Raw genomic sequence first — 27,711 nt, 5'->3', positions numbered from 1 at the left:
CATCAGAATATAACCAATCATAGGTTGGGAAGATTAGTATATGTTTGCAAAAGCCTAAGAAATTCCTTCTGCTCAGGAGAGCTTTGATTTAGTATCTGGAATGTGGAGAGTAAGATGATTGTTTCTTGCTTGTGCCACCAGCTGAATGACAGTGAACATTTACTGCCAATCTGTCCCCATTTCTATCTCTTCCATGGATTAATGCCTCCCACCTACTCACCACAAAAATGGTTGGAAATATTATTAAATCAGTGCCCCTATAAACTACAATTAAATAAAAGGACAAAACCATAAATGCATACTGTATTAATACTTAGTAATTGTTATGCTTTAGATATTGTCATAATGGCTGTGGTGTGGTTTCAAGGAGGGAGTTTCCTATTGAAAGAGTCTTGTACTATTCAGTGCCAGAGGGACTGAGAAATACATACAGATTTTTCTACTCTAGGCTGCTCACCGAGTTCATTACCATTGCACAGGGATGAGACCAGTTTATGGGGCATCTAGGGGCATAAGATAGTCTTAGATGGTATATAAGTAACGTACTATCACAAACACCATACTTACAAGACAAGCACACAAGTGTACTTATGAATACTAGGTATTGTTTTCCTATTTTGATAATTGAAACCTGTAGTTTACTAGCCTGTAAATCTGGGGGCGAGGACCACATTTTGTTTCTAACACATTTTTCTATGCTGTTATGCAATCTTAGATTATTTTAATAAAAAAGTAGTGTGACAATGCTTAAGAGAGTTCTTTGACTTTGGAAACAAATAGAACTGGATTCAAATCCTGACTGCATTTTACTGATTTCGGGCAAAGTCAGTTAACTTCCCTAAGTTTATCTGTCAAATGAGGATAATAGCTCCCACCTCTTAGGGTTGTTCTAAGGATTAAAATAGACAGTGTAAATAAAGTACTTGACAGTTCTTGGCACATTAAAAGCACTCTATAAATTGTGGCAGTTGTTATTTGAACATAAATGTACCAAGTTGATTGTTATGCTTTGTTACAGGCATTCCTCATTTTACTGCACTTTGTTTTATTTCACTTTCCAGATACTGCGTTTTTATCAACATTGAGGCAAGGCCCACACCAGCAAAAAGATTATGACATGCTGAAGACTCAGATGAGTAGCATTTTTTTTGAACAATAAAGTGTTTTTAATGAAGGTATACACATATTTTAGACTTAATGCTATTGCATACTTAATAGACTAGAGTATAGTGTAAGTATAACTTTTATATGCCCTTGGGAAACCAAAAAAATCATGTGACTTGCTTTATTGCAATATTCACTTTTCTGTGGTGGTCTAGACCCAAGTCTGTAATATTTCTGAGGTATGCCTGTACTCCCCAATTGTTTTTACCCAGTCTGTGGCTTCTCTTCATTCATTCTGTTAATGTCTTTCAAAGAATAGACATTCTTAATTTTGAGGAAGTCCATTTATCTGGTGTTATGTCTAAGAAATTTTTGCCTAATCCAAGGTTATATAGATTTTCTCCTATTTTTTTCTAGAAGTTTTATAGGTTTTAACCTTCACTCATTTTAGAGTGTTAAACTAAACTTGCATTTGTGGGGAAAGGCCTACTTGGTCTTGATGTAGTATTCTTTTTATACATTATTGTATTCAGTGGCTAAAATTTTGTTAAGAATTTAACAATTTAAAATCTAATTTAAAATCTTTGCATATGAAGGATATTGTTTTGTAGTTTATTTTTCACATAATTTCTAGTTTTGGTATCAGTAATTCTGGCCTCATAAAATGGGTTCTGAAGTGTTCCTTTCTCTTTAACTTTCTGGAGGAGTTTGTGTAGAATTAGCATTTCTTAATTTCTAAACATGAGATTTTAAGTTATATTTTTGTTATTGATTTCTGCCTTAATTACATAATTTTAGTTTAATTACTGATTTTTTGCTTGGTTGTTCTTTTAGTTACTAAGAAAGATGTTAACATCTCCCAAATGACTGTGGGTTTGCCTATTTCTATTCTAATTCTGTCTTTTTTTCTTTATATATTTTGGTGTTATATTATAGGTGCCTCTATATTATAGAATTATTATGTCTTCTGATGAATTGTTTTATCATAATGTTTTATAATGAAATGTTCCTTCCAAATAGTGCTTTTTGTCTTTACTTAGTGTATTTACTTATGTGGTATTAATACAAGTATAGCTATACCACCTTTCTTTTGGTTTGTGTTTGCCTAATGTATCTTTTTCTCTCTTTTTAACTTTCAACTTTTCTATTACTTTATGTTTTTAGATGTGTTGCTCATAAACAACATATAGTTGCCTTTTATTTTTATAGTATGTTTATCTTTTAACTGAAATATCCAGATCATTTATGTTTTTTTTTTTTTTTTTTTTTTTTTTTTTTTTAGCTGAGCCATCCCAGATATTTTTATTTTTTTTTTTTTTTTTTTTTTTTTTAGCTGAGCCATCCCGCCACCTGTTGGCAGCTCACGGCTGCTCAGCTCGGGCTGACTCGAACCACTGTTGCTCAGAGCTCAAACTCTTGAGCGAGCTCTTAACCAACTGAGCCACTCAGCCGGCCCCCAGATCATTTATGTTTTAAGTAATTACTGATATATTTGAGTTTAACTCTACCATCTTACTAGATACTTTATTTTTGTCCTGATTATTCTGTTTCTTTTTCTCTCCTTTCTTGCCTTCTTTTGGATTGATTATTTTTTCTTATTTTATTTTCAAGGACTAATTCAGAAGTATGCTAGCCCTGGCTCAAACTGGCTCAGGAGAGCAGATTGTGCCCATCTCTTCCCAACTACATGTTCAATAGTTGGTAGCTGGAAATGGGCCATCGTGGAAGCATTTACATGATAGAAAGTAGCAAAGGCTACAGAACAGGACTTTTGTCCTGTGAAGAGCAGCACACCAATGATCAGTACTTTCTCTTCCTGGACAATGCACAGGTCTTAGAATACCTTGACTCTTGTTATCCTCCACAGTTATATGCTGTTCTTGTCATTCATTTTAATTCTATAGTAAATATCACATATTTACCACTTTTCTGAAGTTTCTGTGGAATTGTTTCTATTACCAACATGTTGGTATGACTGGTTTTCATTTATGTTCTTATCCTCTCATATGCTTGGTTATCAGTGTTGTGTCTAACATTTTATTTTTAAAATAGTGTGGTAATAATTTGAGACCTAAAATGATTGTATCTTTGCCCAGATAAGATTTCCATTCTCATTTTGCCAGGTGCCTGAGGGTGTCAGCAATGTGGGATCACCTTAATCTAATTTTAGGATTTGAGATTTTTCTGGGCCATTCAGATGACTCAAAACTGGGCTCCACTCCTTGGGAAGAATGTTCATCTTCTAATACAGCCTTACCCCCAGTGTCCCAACCCACATTATGGAGTGCAAGCTGCTTTACTCAGTCTACTGATTAAAACACCAATCTCATCCAAAAATACCCTCACAGAAATACCCAGAATAATGTTTGACCAAATATCTGGGCATCCTGTGGCTCAATCAATTTGGCAAAGCAGGGTAAGCAGGTTAGGATTGGCTAGTTTGAATAATTTCAGTGGGCTCTGGGGCATAAGGGCTGTCCCTAGTTGTCTGGTATCTGGCTCTGGGTGATAGGGCAGGGGAATATTGCCTCCCTAGAGTATAAGAGACACCAGAGAAGGTGGTTCAGAGTATGGGCTCTGGATTGGTTAGTCTTTGTATAAAAGCTCTTTGTTGTCGCGAAGAATTGGCTACCCCTGGGAGAGGCAGTGTCTCCTCAGTCAGGGAGGCCCCAGATTCTGGAGCATCAAGAATATAGAAAATAAGAAAATGCAGTTAATACAATCAGTGATTCAAAATTTAGTAGCCTTGAAAGCTAGTCCAAACATTTAGCAGAAGCATTCAAATTGTCTTTGTTCCATTTACTCTGTAGAACATGGTGCCAGTGCCCTGATTGCAATTATTGTGGATACCAACTAATGTTTTTTGCAAGGCTATAGATTGTATCACTTTAGGCCTAGATGCTATTCTGAAGTTACATGTCCTTAGGCGAAACCAGCATATGAGACTAAGTGAAGTCCATTGTTTTATAAATACTGGATTAGAAACTTCATCTCATGCTACAAAGACTTTGTAGCTCTGCTGTTAACTGAATGGTCTTGGGCAAGTCACTGAGCTGTTCCCCTCCCGTTCTCCGCCTTCCCCCCACAAAGTGAGGAGCTTCTCTGGAATTCTCTGTGTATGGGGAGACTACAGGGTGGAATATTCAGGAAACAATGATGAGGTCTCAAACATGGAATGCCCTTTGCATTTCTCCAGCAAGAGCTCAAGTGTTGAAGTTCTACAGAATGCTAGAAGAATCTTGACGAGTCCAGATGTCATGCATAATAGGCTCTATGCCGAATTATATTGTTTAAACTTCACATTCCTTTGAGGCAGATGCTGTTATTCCTCATTTAATAGTTGAGATAAGTTAAATTGCCCAAGATCATACTGTTGGGAAAGGGGAACTCATATCTGTCTGACTTTAAAGTATAAGAATTAGACTTATTTTTTTATGTAATTACAGATGTGAATACTAGATCAAAATGTAGGGAGACATATTCTGGTTCAATGTTATTTGGGACGTTTGAACCATGATTGTCAAAATTGAAATGGGCTGCCTTTTTTTCACTGAAAGGGTTTGGGTACAAGTTGGATTACCATTTTTTCAAGGGATGTTATGGAGGGGAATCCCCAACTGGTTGAGAATTGGACTGGACACCCTCTGAATGTCCTTTCGAGCTCTAAAATTCTAATGTAATTCTAAAATTCTGTGATTTGGTGTCTCGCAGGAAATTCACACACAGCAGTTGGAGACACTGCCACCAGAGGGCAGTATCTTCACATTTTATCCATTTGCTCAGAAGAAACCAGACAAAGCTCCCTCTGGAGCTGCCTAGAGAGAGCCAAGTTTAGAACCATCATAAAGGTGATATGGGCTTATGTAAAGATGGAGAAGGCTCCACCAACGGAATATGACTATCCCCTTCCTCTATCAGCCCAAACAATGACTTCTTTTTCCAATGGATTGGAGAGCAGTCAGAGTGCTAATAGTCAAAGGGAAGACACCGTTTCCAGGGAGCTGAAGAAAGGTGTGTTCTGAGGGCTGTGAACTGGCAAGGAGCCCTCATAGTACTGCCCGCTCCACCCCTGCACTCTGAAGACTAGGAAAGTGAGGAGAGGAACAGGGTTGAGGAGTGTTAGAAGGTGACAGTGGAAACCCTGCCACACTTGGAAAGGTTGAACAACCCAGGAATATTCAGTCTGGAGAAGAGAAAACCTGAAAGGACCATGAGAACTGTCTTCCATTAAGGTGGTTCTGCAGAGTCTTGGGTATTAAAACCAGGGTTAGCAAGTGGATACCTCTGGGAGCAGGGAGATTTAAGGAAGAACTTTCTGGCAATGTCTTAGAGGCAGCTCATTCTCCATCAGTCATTCTGCACATAGTTACCGTGTGCCTACTTTAGGCGTGGCACTCTCTAGTTGCTAAGAATGCAGCAGTGAGTAAAAAAACACTAAACCACCTGCCTGCATGGAGCTGACCTGCCCATGTCTAAACATTGTGGGAGTCGCTGAGGTGGATTACTTGGGGGCCTTGTGGGTTGTTAGCCTGGATGGATCTTAACATCTCTTTATAGGGGATTCCATAACTTCCTGAGCTTTATGAAACCAAGATTGTCTTTATATCACTGATATACCCTTTCAAAATTTGCAAAGAACCTCACCAAGACTCATGGTTTTCATGGTTTCCAGTAGAAACAAGCCTGTGAATTAGGATATACGGATGCAACAGAACTCTGATATGTTGTAAAAATTGCCTTTGGATTTGGAAGTCTTAGACAAATAAAGACAATCTCTAGTTGGTATATTTTTCATATTTCTTTTATGTAAATTGCATTGAGACAAGGCTTAAAATTGTCCATGTGAGGAATTATTTCTAGAGAAAAAACAGCCAGGTCACACATTACATATTCCGTCCTTGACATGAATATATAAGATCTCAACGAAAACAGACCTTCCACCACTGTTACCCAAGTGCTTACACAGCTTGACACAGTCTCAGAGAAGCCATGCTAATTTCAATTCCTCTAATGGTTGGGTGTATACATTCCCAAACCCATTTCCTTCCACAGTTATCTTCATTCTCTAGCACTTGTCTCTTTCTGGCTTGCACTTTCCTTTGCATAGTAAACATTCTTAGGATAGACCCAGTTTTCCATTTTCATATATTTTTCTCCTCAGAGGTCTGCTGTTGAGATCTGTAATCACCCTAGAAGACAAGAGAGACAGAGTGAGACAATCCTTATGAGCTAGAGCTGGGAGTTCTGAACCTTTGCCCGCTTCTTGTTAAAAAGACCACACCCCGAGTGCTGCTGCTTCTGTACAGGCTTTCTTCCTTGTGATGGACACCATTGGGTCATACCTGACTCACTCTGCATGAGGTCGTGAGCGTGTAGAGAAACCTTTGGCTTGGCAGGCCCAAGTAGGCCTGAACTCCACAAGCCATTGAGAGGGCCAGCATGCTCCCATCTGTGGTGTCTTATGAGGGGCCGAGACGCTTGTTTTACTGCTGTGATGTGTCTTCCCAAGAAAGAGAAGCTACTGCTCATCACAGTCCACAAATGGATTTGAAAATTAGCAAGACTTCCTTATGGAGATTATGGAATGCTTGCACCCAACAGGACCCTACCCAACCTCACCCATGCCTATCCCACTAGCTTCATCTCCCACCTGTCCATCCCTCTCGCCTCATCCTGAGCCCCTCTGCTCCACTCATGTTGCTTCCTTGTGCGAATCCCACATCTGTACTTTTGCATGTGTTGGGCCTTCTACCCAGAATTCCCTTTTTTCTTTCTCTACCTGGTGAGGGATCAGATTTATTCTTTTTAATTTCCATTAATTTTTATTTCACTTTTATTTATTTTAATTAATATCAGAGACTAATACTTTTATAAAATACACAGATCATATCCTTGGAGGTCACACAGTATCAATTGCTACAAACATTTCTAAAAGCTCCCTCTCAGTTTCTGTACTTCTGTTGTCTTGGGCAGGTAACAAATGGGTACTACCCACTGAGTGGTACTGCTCTGGACTCTTGTACAGGTCACATCCTCTGTGCGGCTACTCCACCCAGCCACCTCAGGATAAAGCAGTTGCTCCTTCTCTGTGATTATCTCCCATCACAGAACATCTGTTCACAGCCTTGTGGTAATGTGTGCATCTATCTCTGCACCAGATTCTGAGCTCCATAGTGGAGGATGTTCTCTCTTATTCATCTCTGTATCCCAGAGTACAGGTCTAGCCCATATTCAGAGCTTGATTGATATTTGTGGGATTGAATATAAGGCTGCTTTGGAAAACTAAACTCTATGGGGTCTTGACTCAGTGCTGACCCATGTATGTGTACTGGTTTGCTTTAGACATCTCATGGCTACTGACAGCATATCTGGCCCTGTGACCAACAAGGGAAAATGGGAAAAGAGAATGAGGAGAGGTCAAGACCTGGAGAGCAGACCCCAGGGGCCTCAGCCTCATGACCTCTGTGTGCCATTGGCAGGACTGCAGCCCAGTGGTGTGGAGAGAGAGCAGTTGGACCAGGACCGGCAGACCCCAGGGATAAACAGTCACCAAGTCAGGGCAGGCATCTGCTTTACAGGGTGTCTAATCCTAGAGGCTAAGACTTAGGAGTTGGAAGGAGCTGAAATGCCTCCTGAGCCTGGGTAGTGCAGGAAGCCTCATGAGTAACCCCTGCCAAGGTGAGAGCTTAAGAGAGGAACTCTTCAGGTTTTTGCCCCGAAAGGAGATGGTTACACATTAATTGAAGGACTCATCCAGAGGCAAGCCTCTGGTTTCAACTTCTGGAGCTAACCAATATTTAAGAGTTAGGGAATTAAGAAAAAGATTCTGTGTCCTATTTTTGTTTCCTCCCTAAGCAAATGGTAAGAAAAGGCTCAGTCTGAATTCAAATGTCAACAGGGTTATCGCTTTTGGCTAAAAATCCCAATTGACCCAGCCCTGAGAGATAGCTATAATTGAGTGAGGAACCTTACCCTCACTGAGGGCTGATTCAACCAGATATTTGAACATGAGGCCAGAAAAAATTCCCAGAATCCATGGAGGCTGAACATCGGCACATCAGCACTGGGACTCCAGCCCCCCTGCCCCTCCCAACTTAAACCAAGTCCTTGATCTTGTGTTGTCCTGATTAATCCTAAACAGAGGTCAGCCTTTTCAATCTTCACAGTAACAAGATAGCTTGACTTTCCATAGCACAGAGCTTGGATGACCCTGGGCAAATTACTGAACTTCTCTGAGCTTACTTTCCTTACATGTCTGAGATATTTATACCTACCTCATAGGATAAATAAGATAATGAGAAACATATACCATGAGCCTGGCTCTTGCAAAAGCAGGAGAAACCTCTGTTCCCTGACTTTATGTTTCTGTAAGGGGTGATTTCTGTAATAGCATTGGTTCTCAAACTTGATCATACGTCCGAACTATCTGGAGAGCTGGTTAAACCAGAGATGCTGAGCCCACCTCCAGAGCTTCTAATTCAGTAGGTCTGGAGCGAAGCCTAAGAATTTGCATTTCTAACAACTTCCCAGGTAGAGTTTTGGGGACCACTGCTCCAGAATAATGTTCTCTGCCTTTCTCCTCACTTTTCCCTTGCTCCTCTCATGGGAAGAGGAATAATGCATCCTGTGTTTGGAAGAAGGAACCAGAAGGGCAGGGATGAGCCCCATCTGGTCTCGCCTTATGGCTCTACCTGCAGGGTTTGGTAAGTCCTAGTCACTCCTCCCCTTGGAATAGGGGCTGCTCCCCAGAGAGCAGGGCTGTGGTTATTCAGTTCTGCAGGTGCCTCTAATTCTGGGGTGGAGTACAAGGATGCCCATGATGGACACCCATTAAATTCTCAATCTAGAATTGTACCATAATAAAACTAGCATTTTGACTTTTACGTATTTGTCTCCTGTATTCTTTTCAATTGGTTCTGAGTTAAGGAAAATGAGAAAGGACTGTTTTAAAATGTTCCCCTAAAATCCCACCTGCACTCAGTGCTCAGGAAATGGTAGCTGCGATTATTATTATTTTCTTAATGTTAGAACCCTAAATTCTACCAGTATTGATGAAATCTCAGGAATAATGATATTGTGTGGATGTGAAAGATGAATACACACTGCTTATAAGCTTGCAAACGCCCCATGGTTCTCTAGTAAAAAGTGTGTACTTAGCACCGATCTGCCAGGCTTAGTGTTGAGTGGCATCAGACATGGAACCTGCCTTCAATGAGCTTCCACTCAGATGGGGAAGCATCAAGACCACCAGCACCTGTGATACAGGTGGACAGCACCCACCTGAGAGCTTTGAGACTCTAGAGAGGGAGTGTTGCAGCTGAGAAGACAGGGATAGCTTTGAGGTTCTCACTGCATGAGATAAGGGCATGGCAGACTGGAAGCCTGGAAGCATAGAAGTCAGAGGGAGCAAAGCAGGGGCAGGGAAGGGGAACTTGGAGCATGGCGGTCGAGAGAGGAATCCACACGTACCGGCTGTGGGCTGGGACAGAGACCCTCACTCAGAAAGGGTTTTGGAGGAGCCTGTCTTGGACACCTGGATGATCTCCACAGAAGTGATGCCTTTGCCAGCCACGCGGTGTCTGGTGCGCAGCTTGTTCAGGGCGGTCTCCGCCATGCCGGCCCTCTCCTCAGCATCATCTAGTTCATGCACCGTCTTCCTGTAGCGAGCCAAGGTCTGGTTGGCCTGCTCCTCCTGCGACAAAGGCACAGTAGAAATGGGGTGTGAACCTGGCTTGCTCTGGTTAAATGTGCTTTGTTATTGGTTCTGTATGGATATCTAAGAGCGCAGTCGTTCTGTAAGGCTTATTAAAAAACAGCAGTTCCGGGTCAGGGGCACCCTCCAGCTCACCACAGACAACCGCCTTCAACATTTTTAGCTGATTATTTTTGGCCTTGACATCCATATTTTAAGTAAAATGTGCTCTGTCATTTCTTCTAGAATTTGTGATTTTAGGCATTAGTAGTTGGTGCCCTACCACGGAAGATGTGGATTTAGAGCTTCGCCCAGCTCCCACCGCATGTTTCTCATCCCCTCGTCTACCCAGTAGACTGGTAGCATCATTTTGTTTAGACCATATTTACCGTACACCTGGTCTTTATCCAGACTTTTGGGAAGGGCACTGGGTGCATGGATGGCTGATTTAATGTGGTGGCCCCAGAACTGGCAGCAAACAGCAGAGTCAAATATCTATGTCCTGGGTGGTGTGGTAGGTGGAAATGTGGTGTAGAGTTGAGACTTGAAGGCATCATTTGCTAACCATTTGACATTAACTTTAACATTTCCTAACATAACAGAAATACCCCACTCTGGGCTGTTTCCTCACCTGTGAAATGGTCTAAGAATATCAGCTTTCCTGCCGTGCGTCAGGGGGATCAAATAAGGGTGGGTCCCTGTGTTTAACAGTATGACCAGGAGGGAGAAGTTGTCCTGGCAGAGGCCACAGGGCCAATGGAAGCAGGACAGAGTTGTTAAGGCCTCCCCGGTTTTAGAGCATGCCCTGCAGTGGGCACTTCAGTTAGCACGGATGTTCTTAGGGGATATTTTTGTTTTTGACATGTTCTTATCGCCGGTGTGCAGTGTCCACTCCACTTCCTACAGATAGTGAGGATGAAGTGCCATGGATGAGAGGCTCACGGGAATCATCTTTTGACTAATACGTGATTCCTTCCCTGTGGTTAATTCTAATGAGACCTGGCCTGGAAAGGGAGGGAGAATTAGGGACGTGTGGAGAGTACCCACCGCCTCTTCGATCTGCCGCTTGTAGACCTTCAGCTTGTTCTGCAGCTTCTCCACCAGCTCCTGCATGCGCTGGTTGGTCTTGTGGTCCTCCTCTGTCTGGAAGACCAGCTCCTTGAGGCGGCGCTCATTCTTCCTCAGCGTCTTGACTGTCTCCACATGCTGTTTCTGCTCGCCATCCAGCTCTGTCTCCAGTTCCTTGATCTGAGGAAGGGAGAGAAGAATGCAACCAAGGGAATGTATGTTTTTGAACTTCAGAGCTCAGTGGGCTTGGGCATGGGTGTCATGGCTACAGTTGTTTGCACAGGAGGGTCAGGCGGACTCTGCCTTTCACAGGCCCTGATGTGGTTGTCAGCTGGTCACATTTCCTGAGCCTCAAGTTTCCTTCTCTGGGAAATGGGAGAGGCAAGGGTCAGACAGGGTGACCTGGGCCCTTCGACATTCCATGAGGAAAAGACTAAGGCTTGTTTTAAGTAAGTAATAAGAGACGAATAATGTTGGAAACCAAGACTAGGAACACAGACACAGGAAGAAGATTAACTGCTCTGCATGGGGGCTAAGGACATACTGGAGGGAAGATGACAGGGAGAGGAGGCCTTTGTATAAGTAAATTAGAGCTGTTGTCTAATTTCCTTTTCTTTCCTAGCACTGAATAACCCCATTCCTCATCAATTGCTGGACATGAGTTTTGGAAAAAGACCCCCCCACCTCGGCCTGGTCATAGCTCCCTTTTCTCTCCCCTGGCTCAGCTCAGTGTTGTCCTCACCCTGGATTCCAGCTTCATGATCGTGCGCTTCCCTCCTTTCAGAGCCAGCTGCTCTGCCTCCTCCATCTTGGCCTGCAAGTCTTTAATGGTGATCTCATAGTTCTTCTTGATTTTCTCCAGGTGCATGCAGTGGTCCTGTTCTTGACGGAGTTCTTCTGCCATTCGGGCAGCCTGTGGGAGGAGAGAAGAGTATGCGCTGGAGCTGGGTCTCATCCAGGCTCATGGTGCCTTTGAGAGACAAGGAACCATGTCTCCCAGTCTCTGGGAAACCAAGTGGTTGACGAGAGAAACCTTGCTGACATGCTGCTGGGATTTGGTGGGAGGGGGTCCCAGGTTCCCGTGTCACTTGAGTGAAATGGGAGAAGGCAGGCTCATGTACTCACAACCAGTCCTCCCCATCCTGTGGACTCTGCCAGCCTGGTGCTCTCCAGCCAAACTCTGTGCTGTGTCCTCTAAGAGGGGCACAGCACAGAGGGTGGGAAAAGCACAGATCTGGGCAGGAAGACAAAGCTCTGCCTCCTGTGTGCCCTTCGGCAAGTTGTTTTACCTACTCATTCTTTTTTTCTCTTTTTTTAAAATTAAATTTATTGGGTTGACATTGGTTAGTAAAACTACACAGGTTTCAGGTGTACAATTCTATAATACATCATCTGTATATCACATTGTGTATTCACCACCCAGAGTCAGTTCTCTTTCTATCATGGTATATTTGAACCCCCTTTCCCTCTTCTACCAATCCCACTCCCCCCTCACCCTCTGGTAATCACTAAACTGTTGTCTTTGTCAATGAGTGTTTGTTTCTTTGTTTGTTGCTTTCAGTTTTATATTCCACATATGAGTGAAGTCATATGGTTCTTAACTTTTCCTGTCTAACTTATTTCGCTTAGCATAATAATCTCAAGATCCATCCATGTTGTCACAAATGGCAGTTTTACATCTTTTCTTATGGCCCAGTAATATTCCATTGTGTATATATACCACATCTTTTTTATCCAATCATCAATCGAAGGATACTTTGGTTGCTTTCATGTCTTGGGCACCATAAATAATGCTGCAATGACATAGGGGTACATATATCTTTATGGATAAATATTTTCAGATTTTTGGGGTAGATACCCAGGAGAGGGATTGCTGGGTCATATGGTAATTCTATTCTTAATTTTTTGAGGAACCTCCATATTATTTCCTGTAGTGGCTGTACCAATTTACATTCTCACCAACAGTTTATGAGGGTTCCTTTTTTTCACAGTCTTTCCAACACTTGTGATTATTTGTCTTGTTGATGGTAGCCATTCTTACAAGTGTGAGGTGTTATCTCATTGTGGTTTTGACTTGCATTTTCCTAATAGCTAGTGAAGTTGAGCATTTTTTCATAAATCTATTGGCCATTTGTATGTCTTCTTGGGAGAAGTGTCTGTTCAGGTCTTCTGCCCATTTTTAATTGGATTGTTTTTTTTGTTTTGTTTTTTGTTGAATTGTAGGAGTTCTTTACATATTTTGGATATTAGTCCCTTATTGGAGGTGTTGTTTGCAAACATCTTCTGCCATTCAGTTGGTTGCCTCTGGTTTTTTCACCCACTCATTCTTATATTCATTCCACAAATATTTATGGAAGCCTACTGTGTGTGCAGCATGTGAGTCTATGCTTTTGGGACATAGCACCAATAAGACCGACGATGCTCCTCTGAGTGCCTGCCATTTTAATGAAGTGTGAGGAGCCTGACAAGAAAATCTGTATTTCCTCAGCCCTAAAGTGGGATACATAACATCTACCACTCAAGGTCGGTGTGAGCACCCAAAGGGATAATGGGGTGAAAACACTTGGTGGCACATCTTGCCAACATCCAGCCCTGAGCCCCTGGGCACAGCACCCATCATCCTTTCATGAACCCTCCCATCAAGGCTGGTTTGATGCTCTTTGCCAAAAACTCTGCTCAGGTGAGCCCACATCAATGGCTCCTTTGCTTTATGTCCTCAGGTCGCATGCTCTAATCTCTCACATGATCATGTGTATTCCTTACTTTCATGTGTTTGGCTTTTCAGAAAAGCTTCTAGACTCCTCAGAGCAGAGACCATATCCCCACTGGCAGGGTGCCGGGGACTCCATAGTGACTCATGAGGGGAGAGGATGGTCTTTCCTGCATGGGGTATCCTGGTCCTCAGCAGGTAGCCTGGCCTGGGGTGCCCACGCCCCCCCCCCCAGCAGCAGAAGGCAATGCAGCACTTACGTCAGTCATGGCTTTCTTGGCCCTCTCGTCAGCCGAGCGGAACTCACTGATGAGCTCTTCATGCTCGTTGGAGATGCGCTGGACATCCGACTCCAGCTTGCGCTTGACCACTAGGAGGCTTTGGTTCTGGAGGAAGAAATGAGGACATCGCTGTAAGCCAGGAGTCTGCACAGCCCTTCTGTGTCCAGGAAAGAAAATGATCCTCTCCCACACATGCTTGCCAGACCCCCCCCACCCCCCACAGCAGGAAATGGCTGTGAGCTCCTGCTCGGGGTGAGGGTCTCTCCCTTGTAGTCTCCTCTGGGTTTTAGAGCAGGGTTTTTTTTGCATCATGAGGAGCCCAGGAATAACATGATTTAGGCCTGGGGAGGATGGCATCTCTAGAACAACCCTGAACTTAGACCTGGGAAAACCCAGATTCAAGGTTGGGTACTTCCACCTACATGGATAAATTCCTTACTGTCTAGGCGTTGGTCTTCTCTCTAAATGGGATTGCAATCCCTATATGTCCCATGCACATTTTTTCTTCTGGTGAATTCACATGAGATGGTGAGTAAGGATTAAGCCATGCTGGTGAAAGACTGCACTGTGAACCGTAAGCAGTACTGGTGCTACCACTAGTAGTAGACAGGGGTCCCCAGTGTTGACCATGGATAAGCTGCTCAACTCTCTGGGCCATGGTTTTTCTTTTGTAAAATGAAGGTCAGACTTTGGAATATTTCAGATCCCTTCCAGTTCTAAAGTTCTTGCCTCAGCAACACTGGTGGCCCTTAAAATTGGCTAAATCATCAGAATCTTCTGAGGAGTTTCTAAAAGTTTAGATTTCTGGGGTCCCACCCTAGATCCACTGGATGAGAATCTCCAGGGGAGAGTCTGAGAGTCTGTTTTTAAAAGCTCTGCATGTAGTTAACACACTGTGCTGTGTATGAAAAATGGCTAAGATGGTACATTTTATGTTATGGGTTTTTTACCACCACAACATAAAAGCTCTGCAGATGAGTTCTGAGGACTTGACAAGTGGGGACACCAGCTGCCTCTTAGTTTTAAGGAGAGCCCACAAGGTTTGGGCACCATCCTGAGTGTGAATCCACATGGCACTTCCCAGGGAGCCGCCATCTTACCTGAACGTTGACCTCGTTGTGCCGTTCTGTGATCTCCACCACTTCCTGTTCCAGCAGCTTGCGGGAGCGCTCGCTGCCCTCCAGGGCCGAGCGCACCTCCTCCAGCTCCGTCTGCAACAGGCTCAGGCGCCGCTCCTGCAGGTTGTACTGCTCCCGCAGCTCCTCATGCTGCCTGGCATCCTCATCCATCTGGACCTGCAAGTCCTGCGGGGCAAGAGGACACGACCTGAGCCCATTTCACAGGCCCTGGCACAGCCTGGGGCTGGCCAGGCCTGAGGGTGCTGTGACCTTCGTAGACTGGGCTCAGGAGGGAGCAGGGGTGGGAGCCGGGAAGTGGAGGCCACAGAAGAGAGAATGAGGTGTAGGCCTGCTCCTTGGGGAGTTTACAGTCTGGTTGAGGTCTCGCTGGGCCATGACCCAGGTTTTGTCTAGCGGGTAGTCAACATGATGTCAAGATTTTCCTGATGACGGAGCATCTGGTGTTTACAGCAGGGCCATCTCAAGGAGGCCTTCCTCAATGACCTTTGGCAGTTTCACCCTCACTGGCTAATCCCCGTCTCCCTTCCCGTCTTGTGATTTCTCCAGAGCACTTCCCATTTTTCATACTACAGTTTTTTTATGTATTTGTTGCTTATTGTCTATCTGCAGAGATGTTTGTTGTTTTGTCCATTCTCTTACCCCTAGCCCTAATATAGTGCCTGGACAGAACAGGCTTCCAATAAACACATGTTGAATGCATCGATCCAGCTATGCGTGCTTTGAAGACCAGTCTGATGCTAAAGAGCGATAAAGGAGGACTTCAGCTCTATTCGTGTTTATTTCTTAAGGTGAATCAGTGGTGGGTACATGGGTATTTATATTCTTTGTTTTTAGCTGAGTCATCCTGCCACCTGTTGGCAGCTCAGCGGCAACTCAGCTCGGGCCGGGAATCGAACCACTGTTGCTCAGAGCTCAAACTCTTGAGCAAGCTCTTAACCAACTGAGCCACTCGGCCGGCCCATGGGTGTTTATAGTCTTTATTTTTCTATGTCTGAAATCATTTATTGTAAGTAAAAAATGACTTTAAAAATCAGGACGGGCCCAACTTCCTGTTTCCCTCCTTTCTTCCCTTATTCCAGTGGCCCAGGATATGGACTTTGGTGGTTGGGCCCTCTGATTTATGCAGTCTTCAGGTCTCCTGCCCTCTGCACTGCTAGCCACCCCACGTTCTCACTCTCATGCCTTTATCCTACCTGAAGACATGCATGAAGTTAGCTCCCTGTAATCTGCAGGCTCGGGTTGGCTTGCTTTGTGATTAGTTCTTCCTCCTTCGAGATCGTTACCTTGATTTGCTGTTGCAGCCTTTTCAGTGTCTTCACAAGTTCGCTGTTGTTCCTGTTGGCATGGTCCAGCTGGATTTCCATCTCATTCAGGTCAGTCTCCATCTTCTTCTTGAGCCGAAGTGCCTCTGCCCGACCCTTGGTCTCTGCCTCCAGGCTGGCCTGCAAGGACTCGATTGCCCGCTGGTGGTTCTTCCTGCAAGTCCAAGCAGAGAGGGCCTTGGCATACTGGACCCACTGTTCAGTCTGTGCTAAGCCTTCCTAGATAAGAGATCTCTGAGCACCAACATGGGTATGGCCATATTGTGAAATTAAACTATCTTCCCTTAAAGTATTTAAGGGAGAGAATATCATGCTTTGGGAAAAGGGATAGAAGGTTAATGTTTAGCACATGATCTCAATTTATTTTACATACAAAACAGCTCTGCAAGGAAACTGAGGCTCCATGATGATGAAAAAACATGCCAAAGAATGGGGTTAAGATTCAAACCCAGATGCTGAGGTCCCCGTTTTTTTCATTACAAAATGTGGGTTTTGGCTATACAAGTTAGATATATATCTCTCTTCAAAACAACAGTCATTAATTGATTACATTTAATATATTGGGCTGTCGGAAAAGTCATGACGCATTTTTGCAACTAAAAACATAGAAAAATACGTATGACTTTTCCAACAACCCAATATATTACTTATATGGTAATTAACATAATAAACATTTCCATAAAGCCCTCATATAAGCTGTATTAATTTTATTTTCTAGGAGGGGACCAGAGGAGGTAATTTAGATGTTCAAAAAACATTTGTTTCATTGAAGCAAATTAATGATTAGCATGTAAAGATCCTGTCACCTGCTCCACACTGCGCTCACCTCTGCTTCACCCCTGAACACCCATTATGTGCAGACACATTGCTGGGTTTGCAGCAACTTGAGATGTATTCAGTTTCCAGATATGGACATTCTCAAAAGTGAGCAAAACCAGATTCACTTTGACTTAAAAATAGATACAAGCAAAAACTATAAAACATGTTGAAAAAAATTAAGGTCTAAGAAAATGGAAAGACATTCATTCATATTTGTGGATCAGGAGACGATATTGTTAAGGTGAGATTCAATGCAGTACAGTTACATAGGACCACATATTGTAAGATTCCATTTATTTGAAATGCCCAGAATAGGCAAATCCAAAGAAACAAGAAAGTAGATTAGTTGTTGCCTAGGGCTGGAGGTGGTGGTGAGGAGAAATGGGGCATGACTGCTAAAGGATATGGGGTCTCTTGGGAGGTGATGAAAATGTTCTAAAATTGTAGTTAGTGATGGTTGTACAACTGAAAACCATTGAATTTTTTTCTTTACGTGGGAAAATTATATGATATGTAAATTACATCTTAATAAAGGTGTTGTGCGCTCGCACACACACGCCACATAGAAATTTGGGGTGAGGGTCAGGTTTAGCCTGTTGGCTGTAGAGTCATCAGGCGTCTCCTCCCAATGTACTTATCTATAATTTCATTAAATCTTTACCACATCCCTGAGAGGTGATGAGGAAGTTGTCATCATTCTCATCTGTTAGGTGGGATAATTGCATCTATCTCACAGGTGGTTTTTCCCCCCCTTTTTTTTTATTGTGGCAAAATATGCATAATAGAAAATGTACTATCTTAACTATTTTTAACTGTATAGTTCAGTGGTATTAAATATAATGCTGTGCCACCATCATCACCATCCATCTCCAGAACTCTTTTCATCTTGTAAAACTGAAACTCTGCACCCATTAAATAATAACTGCCCCATTTTCTCCCTCCTCCCAGCCCCTGACAACCTACATTCTACTTTCTGTCTCTATGTTTTGACTACTCTAAGTACTTCATATAAGTGGCATCATACAATATTTGTCATTTTTATAACTGGCTTGTTTCACTTAGCATAATGTCATCAGGGTTTATCTATGTTGTATCATAGGTCAGAATTTCCTTCCTTTTTAAGATTAAATAATATTCCTTTGTATGTATATATGATATTTTGTTTGTCCATTCATTTGTCAATGGCCATTGTGTTGCTTCCACGTTTTAGCTATTATGAATAATGCTGCTATGAACATAGGTATACAAATATCCATTTGAGACCCTGCTTTAAATTCTTTTAGGTATATATCTAGAAGTGGAATTTCTAGATCATATAATTCTATTTTAAATTTTTTGAGGAAGTGCCATACTGTTTTTCATAGCAGCTGTACCATTTTACACTTGTTGGAGAAATGTCTATTCAAGTCCTTTGCCCATTTTTGGGTTATTTTTGTGATGAATCACTAATGTACTACATTTCACAGTGTTTCTAAACCAGAGAGTACCCCATCAGTATAAGGTACTGTCATATTACCATTTAACAGATGGGGAAACTGAGGTTCAGAGAGGTTCACCTAAATTTCCCAAGGTCACATGACTAGTAGGTGGCAGAGACCCAGGTTTCTGGCTTCTGCTCCATCATGCGGGCAAATTCAGTCTCCCAGCCTGTCAGCCTCATCCATACCTTGTAGCTTCAAATTCCTCTTCTTTCTCGTGAATTCTCCGGTCGATGTCAGCTTTAACCTGAGCCAGTTCCAGCTGAATTCGAATCACCTTGCTCTCTTCAACCTGCCAGAAATGTGAACATCAGTCTTTCTGGCCAAGCAGGTTTGTGGTCCCTGACCAAAGGATTCAGCCCCCAAGGAGACCGCCACGAGGTTACCTCCAGGGAAGACTCAGCTTCTTCCAGGGCCACCTGGAGTTCCTCCTTCTCAATCTCCAATTTTTTCTTCAACTTCTGCAGCTCGTGCACACTCCGTCCTCCCTCGCCCAGCTGATCAATCAGTTCCTTTATCTCCTCTGAGGGAAAAATATTCTCGTTAATGAGGCACATGAGGACTACCAGCTATCCAGGGTCATGGCATGTGACACCGACATTCCTCCATCGCGGCCAGACGCAGGCACTTGGAGCCTCACTGTATCAGAAGAGAAGCAATATACTCCAAGTCGTAGGTAGACTCGTGGAGGGAGCATCAGGGCTCAGACTTTTTTATAGACGAGCTCCTCTTTTTATAAATGAGAGGCCGAGGCCCAGAGAAGAGGGAGAAAGCACAGAGCGGCTTTAGGGCCAGGGCCCAGGCTCCCCGGGCCCGTCGGGTCTAGGGTCTACATGCGAGGCCTTCCTTTCTCAGAGACACACGCCCTGTCCTGCCCTCCAGGTTGCAAATTCCAGCCCGAGGCCTCTATACATGAGAAATATATATGCATATGCATATTATTTACATATGACAGATGTAAGTGCTCAAGTAAAATCTACTGAGCCCTTATATATCAAGTCCCTATTTTACTAAGTGAAGACTTGACATTTTATCTTATTCCATTGACACAACAACCTTACAAGGAAGGCAGTATTATTTCCCTATCTTACAGATGAGGAAACTGAGGCACAGGAAGTTTAAATAACTCACCTGCCAGAAGTTATGTTGCTGAGTGCTCAAGTGCTTCTATAAAGCGCTTGCCAACTGGTCAACAAATATTTATTGTGCACCTACTGTGTGCCAGGTGCTCAAACCCATGATGTACCCAGGAGGAAGGGAGCCCTAGCTGTGTCTTTGTCCCCGCAGGCCCACCTGCCTGCCCTCAGGCTCACCCTGCAGGGTCTTGTTCTCCTTCTTCACTGACTCAAGGTGCTCCAGGGACTCCTCGTAGGCGGTCTTGATCTTGAAGCTCTCTGTCATGTACATGCGGCACTCCTTCTGCGAGCTGTCCACCTCCACCTGTAGTTCCTCGCACTTCTGCTGCCACTCAGCCAGCATCTTGTCAAAGAGCCGCTGCTTCTTGTCCAGGGCAGCAGCTGCAGCATTGGCCTAGGGAGAGGTGGGGGTGGTTTCAGGGCATCCGACTTTCTTGCCCCTTTCCCGGCCTTCTGACCCCCTTCCCTCCTTTCATCTCCAATGCGGTGACTCTGGCGACCACAGACTTCTTCGGAATTGAGATATAATTAAACATTTATGGCACAAGCACAGAATAGGAAGCGAGGAGAGATCTACATTCCAGTTCTAAAACTTTGGCTACTAGATGTGCGACCTTGTGCAGTCCATCTTGTCTTCCTAGCCTAGAATTTTCTCAGGTGTAAAAGGAGGAATCTGGGCCACAACATCCTTCCTAGATTTATGACATTTGCGTAACTCCCCATAACGTATTTCTCTATAATGTACTATTAATAACACACATTATACATCATTGTCCAACTCAGACATGGGTTTGGTATTATTTTTCTTGTGGATCAAAGTAGGTTATTCTTAGACATTAGTTTTTCATAGACCTTTCATCTTTTTCATAGCTTTCCGGCAACTATGTATTTGCTGCTCTGCAATATTAGATTTTGTAAATTTCTTAACTTAATAGGAACAAAACCTTTTAGTGTTTTAGGATTTTTTTTCTTTGAAACCTCAACCTCTCCCATTGATGTGGCCTTTTGCCTGTGTGACCCTCACAGCTGGCATGAAGCAATGATTCCTTCTAGGCCAAGACCAGGTTGGTGTGTGCCAGTGGAAATCTTATGTAATTTGACTGGAGACTAGGAAATCTGTCTGAACCAGGGATTCAAATAGGAATATTTAGCCACACAAAGTGTGTGGGACATGGTTTATGAAAGACAAAAGGGAAAGAGATAATACATTGACTTCCTGGGACTAATTTTATTCTTGTCACAGACCTCTTTAAATGGTGGCTTTTTGAGTGTTTAGATCTCAGAATTATGAGCACATATAAACATATTCAGGCAGGAGCCTGTGTCCAGTGGGCCTGTGTACAAACCATCCTCAAGGGCTACTGTTTCCTCCTGCTCACCCCAGACATTTGATAGTCTCACCCAGCTCTTTGTGGGCCCTTGGACCTGGCATTTGACCCTCTGACCTTCTCCAAGTCTATGGTGAGGTCCTCAACTTCTGCCTGGAGTCTCTGTTTATTTTTCTCGAGGGAGGCGGCCCGGGCCTGGGCAGCTTCAGCTGCCTCTTCTGCTTCCTGGAGCCTGGCAGCTAGTTTTCTCCTGTGGATAAAGGTAAGATGGCCCATCAAGGAAACATAGGAGCCCACGGGCAGGGGTGCCGGGGGTGTGGCATTGAGCTTGGTGTCACGGTGGAAAAGGTTAAAAGTGGAGCGTGTTTAGAGGAAGCAACTACTGTCCATCCATCCATCCATTCCTTCATTCCTTCATTCCTTCATTCATTTATTCAATAAATTATTGTTTCTATTCTGTGCCAAATATTGTTGTAGGCATTAGGGAAATAGCAGTGAATAAAACAGACCAAGAGTGCTGCTCCCATAAAAGTTCTGTTTTGTGGCGGGGGGTTGGGGGGACAGACAATACACAACAACATGGCATAAACACTATAGAGAGAATAAAGCAGGGAGGGGGAGCAAAGGCCTGAGGGAGGGGAGGGCAAGGGCCCCCAGTAGGTGTCTGGGGAAGAGGTTCCAGGCAGAGGGAGTGAGGGATTGGGATTTAGGTTTAGCCTGGGAGTGAGAGAGCCTTTGTGTGGGAGCAGGCGGGCAGGCAGCAGTCAGTAGAAAATAGAAAAGGGCTGGAGGGCAGGAGGCGGGAGCTATAGGAAGGCAGATTCAGGCTCAATGGAAGAAGAGCTTTAGATAAAAGACTTGTGACAGCTAGGAGGCACTGTGCTTTTTGCTATCCATCACCACAAATTCCAGTGGGGAGAAGGCACAGCAAGCAGGCTGTGGTCCCCTCCCTGCCTGGCATAGGGTGGCTCACATGCAGGGCTTCCTTGGGTGTGTGGGCCCAGGGGTACCCAAGAAGCCTTTTCTTATGTAAGAGGGCAGCTCAGAGCCACATTCATGTGTCCACTCTTATTTCTTCAGGCCCGTACAACAGAGTGTCCACTTCTCTAATTTGTGAATGAGGAAGAAAGCTCAAAGGACTTGACACTGACCACAGAGCTGGGGAAACGCAGAATGGAGACCTTTGCCACTGAGTGTGGTCTGTGTAGTCCCAGCATCCCCAAGAGGCCCTACTCCAGACCCACCAGGCCTGTGGGGGCTTCCTGAACACTTTGGAGGCACAGAAGCCCTGCCCAGAGGAGAACCCCCGACCCCTGACTTCCCTGCCTGAGCCTGAGAACTTTAAGGCTAAGGATGTAGGTAAGAGAGCCCTTGAAGATGGAACCTGAAGGCTGGCAGTGTAGGCAGTGGGCTCCCCTGTCCAGATACTCATCCCTTCTTTACGAGGAGCCTGTGAGCTGCCTTCTCCCGGGCATGGCCCTAGCCTCGTGGCTGATAGTAGCGAGACCCCCCAGTGCCCACCCACTCGCTTGGCCTTTCCTGCTCTCCTGGCACAGGGTGAACTCACTTGGTCTCCTCCAACTCCTCAGTCCTCTGGATGGCATCAGTCTCATACTTGGTCCTCCAGGTGGTCACCTCAGTGTTGAGTTTGGATACGAGGCGCTGCAGCTCCGACTTGCCTCCCTGCTCCTCCTCCAGCTGCTCCTTCACTAGGTCTAGGTCGTGCTTGGTGTTGGCAAGACTCACCACGGCTATGCTGCGAGACTGGGGATCACAGAGCCTGTCAGAGGCCCCCCGGTCTCTCCATAGTCCCCACCACCAGCACTTAGATTATATGTAATGTTTGATCAACAATGCAGTAAGTAAAGGGGAAAACACACACACAATCCTATAACCCTAACCATCATGGTTTATTTTCCTTGTTTTCTTCCAATTACTGTCCACAAAGATATGCAATTTCACTTAGTTATACATATAGCATGTTACAGTTGTTGTTGTTTTTTTTCTCACATAATCACAAACCACAGTCTCAATGTGGATTCTACTTTATAACCTTAGTTATAAAACTTCTGTTCGGCTAGACTTCAGATGGTTCTCCAGGTTGATCGTTCTATAATTTAGTTGTAATTGTAATATGGTCTCAGAAGGAGGCAAGCACAGTGTTTATCTACTCTGCCATCTTGGATCCTCTCCAGCATACTACAGTTTTGCAGTTAACTTTTAGTAGTGAATCAAATATTTTTCATGTTCCTTCTACATCTTCATAACCTCTAACTTTCTTCAAGGAGGCAGCTCTGTCACCCCCATTCCATCCCTAAACAAACCTTGGATTCTTCATCCAGTTGTCTCTTGTAATCATCCACCTGCGACGTCAGTGATGTCTTTATCCGCAGGATTTGATTGAGCCGGCTCTGGGATTCTTCATATTCCCGGCTCAGTTCACTATTTTCAGCTGAGTGAGAAGGAGTGAGAGAAGTACTGGATGAAGAACTGGTCCACCAGCCCGATTCTAAGCTCCCCCAGGGCATTGCTCCCAAAGTACCCAGTAAATATGGCGACCTGGCTGACTGAACTGGAATGGGGAGCACTGCGATACCACACCAGCCACCCAAATTAAGCTAGCCCAGGAGGGGAGCAAGTGCCCAATGGTTGTCAACACCCAGGTGACTGACATGGGGTAAGGGTCTTCATTCAGATAATGAAGCCCTGATCCTGGCAGGAGATACAGCAAAGGAGTTTGGAGAAAGGAGTTTGGGTAGAGTGTTTACTTTGTAAACTGTACTTGTGACAGTCCCAGAACCTACACTCCTGTCATTTGTGGACTGACTGCCTGGGTCAGAGGCCAGAAAGAGGTGCATGAGCCAGAGACGAAGATCAGAGTTTCCAGGTCTGCTCTGTAAATCATTGGTTTTGTCACTGACAAGCTTCACTTGTCTCATCCGTCAAATAGGGATATTGATTTTTTAAAGTATTCAGGATGTGGGAACTAAGGCCAAAGGATGCTTGCAGGTTCTCTGGTGTCACACTGGAGCCTTGTCTAATTGTCTAAGGAGTGTTAACTTTTCTCAGGGAATGAACCTTTGTTCGACTTATTGTTTACCAGGTTAGCCCAGACTCGGCCAAGTTAGGTGTTAACTTGTTTAGTGATAAGTTGCAAATTATTTTTGGCCTAGAGATACACAGGGGTTCTTCTGGTAGAAACCAAACCAAACCAGACCCAGAGGTTGCAGTATTATTGTCCTGTAGGACATTAACATTTTGCATCCAACTTAGCAAAGATACTTAAGCATTTCTTTCCCCGCTGACTATGCAAATCTCAGCCCCTCATGCGCTTCAATGGCAGTGTGACCATTTTTCTGGTTCCCTCATTAGTGACACATGTTTACTTTATGCTAATATGCAGATCATGTTTGAAAATGTTTGATAATTGTGTTTTGTTAGTATGACCATCCCTCCCACTGATCTCACAGGGTGGCTGAGAGAACTGATGTAAAAATGCTTTGAAGAGTGTTCCCTGTTTTACACTGTAAAGATGCACTTGGAACACTCAGCGGGTGAGATAAAACCCCCTTGTCCCATCACCGGGATGTGAATTTTCCAAGACCAACAAATCCCTGGGGAGAGGATCCAGGCACCCCTCAGTTTCCTTGCAGATACCAGTTCTGTCTTACGCACTGTTCCTTAGGAAGCTGCAGCGAGGCATGAGCTCACCTTGGAGGCGGGTCCTGATGGCGTTGATTTCTGCCTGGTTTCGTTCCAGCTCAGCCACCTTGGCGTTGGCTTCTGCTAGGTTATCTTCCAGCTTTCGGACGTGGGCTTCAGCATTCATCTGCTCAGGGAGAAAGTACCCAGGGAGGAAATGGGGAGGCCCAGGCCAGGCCCTCCTGCTTTCCACCTGGGTTCCCCTAGTGCAGCCTCCCAGGCTATCCCCTCTAGTTCTTCTAAAATGTCCCTGTCTCAGAAACCCCCAATGGCTCAACATAAAGCCGGAGCCTTTGGGTTGGCACAGCCCCTCACTCTGGCCCATCTCCCTTTCATAGCTACTCTGGACCCCTGCAGACCTCATCCAATAAGAAAACGCAAGTGGGACAATTTAAGGAAAAATACTGCAGATAAAACAACTATGAAGATGTCTCATGAGTGTCTGAAGTTTGGAGACACGAGTTGGCTGGACAGGGGCCCCTGAGGCATCATCCCTGCTCACCTTGGAAGTCCCCCCTTCCCTCATGTCACAAAAAGGCCCTTCATGTGGCAAGTGCTCAATCAATGCATGTTGAATGGCTTACTTTTGTTTTTTGCCATATAATACCTTCTCCCTGTGGCAATGTCTGTATTTATTGAGTTTATGTGCCAGGGATGTTTGTAGTCTTCACAACAGCACTGTGAGGTAGGGATTATTATTCTCCCCATTTTACAAATGAGGAAACTGAGGCACAGTTAGGTTATGTAACTTGGCCAATGTTATATACACAGCCAGTGGAGTCTGTGATGGGTCCACCTCGGCTCCCTTCACAACATCTAGAATATGCCTCAGGCCTGCTGGGGGCTCAGGGAATATTTGTGCAGGAGCCGGTGCCGGGGCACCTCCCCGTGACTGTGGATGGGCCTCCCTCACCTTGGACTTCTGTATAGTCTCCACACTGGCATTGAGGTCATCAATCTCGACCTTCATGACCTGCTTGTCCTTCTCCAGCTTGGACTTGACCCTCTGCAGGTTCTCCACGTGCTCCGTCAGCTCAGCCATTGAGTCCGTGTGCTTCTTGCGCAGCGTGGAGGCTGTTGCCTCGCTCTGCAGGGCCGCCTCCTCCAGCTCCCGCCGCAGCTTCAGGAGCTCAGCCTCCCGTTTACGGTTCTGCTCAATCTGGGGTAGAGGAGAAGCAGGGCTTAGCAGGACTGACTGGAGCTGGCCTCTTTGGGGTGGACACTGCCCACCTGCTCAACGGTCCCCGGATATTCCTATATCCCACTAATGAGATGTCCTGATTGAAATATCAACCCTAAGCCTGTGTGTGTGCAGATGGGTTGCCCATAGGATTTATTTAGATAGTGTTGTATGTTGAGTTATGCCCCCCAAAATATATGTTCAAATCTTAACCCTGATATCTGTGCATGGGGCCATATTTGGGAATAGGATCTTTGCAGATATAAACAAGTTAAAATGTCATACTGGATTAGGGTGGGCCCTAATCTGATGACTGGTTATCTTGATAAAAAGAGGGAAATTTGGACCCGGAGAGACACACAAAAAGAAGGCCATGTGACCACAGAGGCAGAGACTGGAGTGATGCAGCTAAAAGCAAGGAACAGCAAAGATTGCCACCAGAAGCTGGGAGAGGGCCTAGAGCAGATTCTCCCTCAGAACCTCCAGAAGGAACCTACCAGGCAGCCCCTTTTCCATGGCTCCTGCTGTCACGGCCCCCTATTGTTCTCTTAACTGTCCCTGTACTGCTAGACATAGTCCATTTGTTAATGCCCCTCATTCAAACCATCCAGGATGATTTTGTTTCCTTCCAGGATCTGACCACAGCTGGGCACCAGCTTCATTTCTGGGCAACAACCCCCCACCCCCTCCTCGCCAAGTTGCAGACTGTGGGCCAGGATGGTGAGGAAGTCGGACATGGAGTCTACGGTGCCACAGGAAAGGATGCTTAGCCTTCAAATGATAAGGTACCCCATGCGTGTTCCTGCTCTCTGCTCTAACTGAGAGTCTGCATTTGCAAGAGAGCTTACACATGGAATTAGAAGGGGAGTTTCATGTAGCTTCTACTGGCCTCCATGATGCTATTATGTGAATTAGAAGAAGATGCATTCAGATTCCAGCCACCACTCGCCTCTCAGTGGGGCGCTCTTGGAGTGTGGGGTCACCCCACTGTATTGACCTTGTCTTTATTTTCTGTATCCTGGTGCTTTGATATCTGGGGTTTTATTGATCCTGAAAGGGTGGCCCCTCCCAGGGTCAGCTAATTCCTAGAGATAGTGAACAACTGGATTTCAAATGCAAAACAACCAATCTATCTCTCTTACTCTCAGCCACTATCCACCTGCCCTAATCACCCAGGGCCAGGTACCAGACAACTAGGGACAGCCCCTATGCCCCAGAGCCCTCTGAAATTATCCAAACCAGCCAATCTTGGGCCTGCTCCCCGCCTCACTTCTTCCTTCCTCAGAAACCACAATAAAGTATCTTGCCCACAATCCCCCTTCCCTCTGCCTCCTGTCTGACCCTGGTGCTTCCCTGTGTGGCCCTGCTTGGCATGCCCCCTCCTCCTGGGAACTGTAACATACAGTTGACCCTTGAATAATGCAGGTTTGAACTGTGCAGGGTCAATTTAACTGTGGTCAATTGAAAAAAGTTCACATATATGTGAACCCATGCAATTCCAACCCGTGTTCTTAGGGTCAACTGTAGCTCTCCAATGGCAATCCTCTCTTGACCTGCTGGCCTTACTGTACCTCAAAATTTCTATTAATGCACTGTATTTTTAGAACACCTGCCCTCTGCATTCAATCCAAATCCTGCTTCCATCAGTGCCACTGAACTAAGGAGCCCCAGAAGGAAGTGGACCGAACCAACCCTTCTCCCACCTACTCTTTATTACTAATAGGTTTCTTCTCAAGCTAACCAAGGAATTCA

The 27,711-nt window shown here is 44.7% G+C and overlaps 1 protein-coding gene and 1 long non-coding RNA gene across 2 annotated transcripts in view; one reads left to right on the top strand and one right to left on the bottom strand.

Moving 5' to 3' along the window:
• Positions 1-995: 995 nt before the first annotated feature.
• On the top strand, positions 996-3,031 carry LOC109379072 (uncharacterized). Its single transcript, XR_002123104.1, has 2 exons — positions 996-1,175; positions 2,716-3,031. It is a non-coding gene; the product is annotated as an uncharacterized LOC109379072 (long non-coding RNA).
• An 87-nt stretch (positions 3,032-3,118) lies between these two features.
• Positions 3,119-27,711, bottom strand: part of MYH16 (myosin heavy chain 16) — a 60,422-nt gene continuing 35,829 nt past the window's right edge. Inside the window, exons 29-43 of the mRNA XM_019635397.1 lie at positions 25,693-25,938; positions 24,789-24,906; positions 23,402-23,529; positions 22,645-22,841; positions 21,195-21,327; positions 19,927-20,143; positions 19,000-19,136; positions 18,802-18,905; positions 16,278-16,470; positions 14,956-15,159; positions 13,835-13,960; positions 11,607-11,777; positions 10,844-11,044; positions 9,574-9,796; positions 3,119-6,293 (exon numbers count right to left, since the gene is read on the bottom strand). Coding sequence (XP_019490942.1) covers positions 9,599-9,796; positions 10,844-11,044; positions 11,607-11,777; positions 13,835-13,960; positions 14,956-15,159; positions 16,278-16,470; positions 18,802-18,905; positions 19,000-19,136; positions 19,927-20,143; positions 21,195-21,327; positions 22,645-22,841; positions 23,402-23,529; positions 24,789-24,906; positions 25,693-25,938 — 2,373 coding nt within the window. The 3' untranslated portion in view covers positions 3,119-6,293; positions 9,574-9,598. The remainder of the gene's footprint in view (positions 6,294-9,573; positions 9,797-10,843; positions 11,045-11,606; positions 11,778-13,834; positions 13,961-14,955; positions 15,160-16,277; positions 16,471-18,801; positions 18,906-18,999; positions 19,137-19,926; positions 20,144-21,194; positions 21,328-22,644; positions 22,842-23,401; positions 23,530-24,788; positions 24,907-25,692; positions 25,939-27,711) is intronic.

Source organism: Hipposideros armiger, unplaced genomic scaffold, assembly GCF_001890085.2.
Source record: "Hipposideros armiger isolate ML-2016 unplaced genomic scaffold, ASM189008v1 scaffold_21, whole genome shotgun sequence".
NCBI classification, from domain to species: domain Eukaryota; kingdom Metazoa; phylum Chordata; class Mammalia; order Chiroptera; family Hipposideridae; genus Hipposideros; species Hipposideros armiger.
The sequence above is the reverse complement of the archived record's forward strand: the minus strand, read 5'-3'. Positions and strand labels throughout refer to the sequence as shown.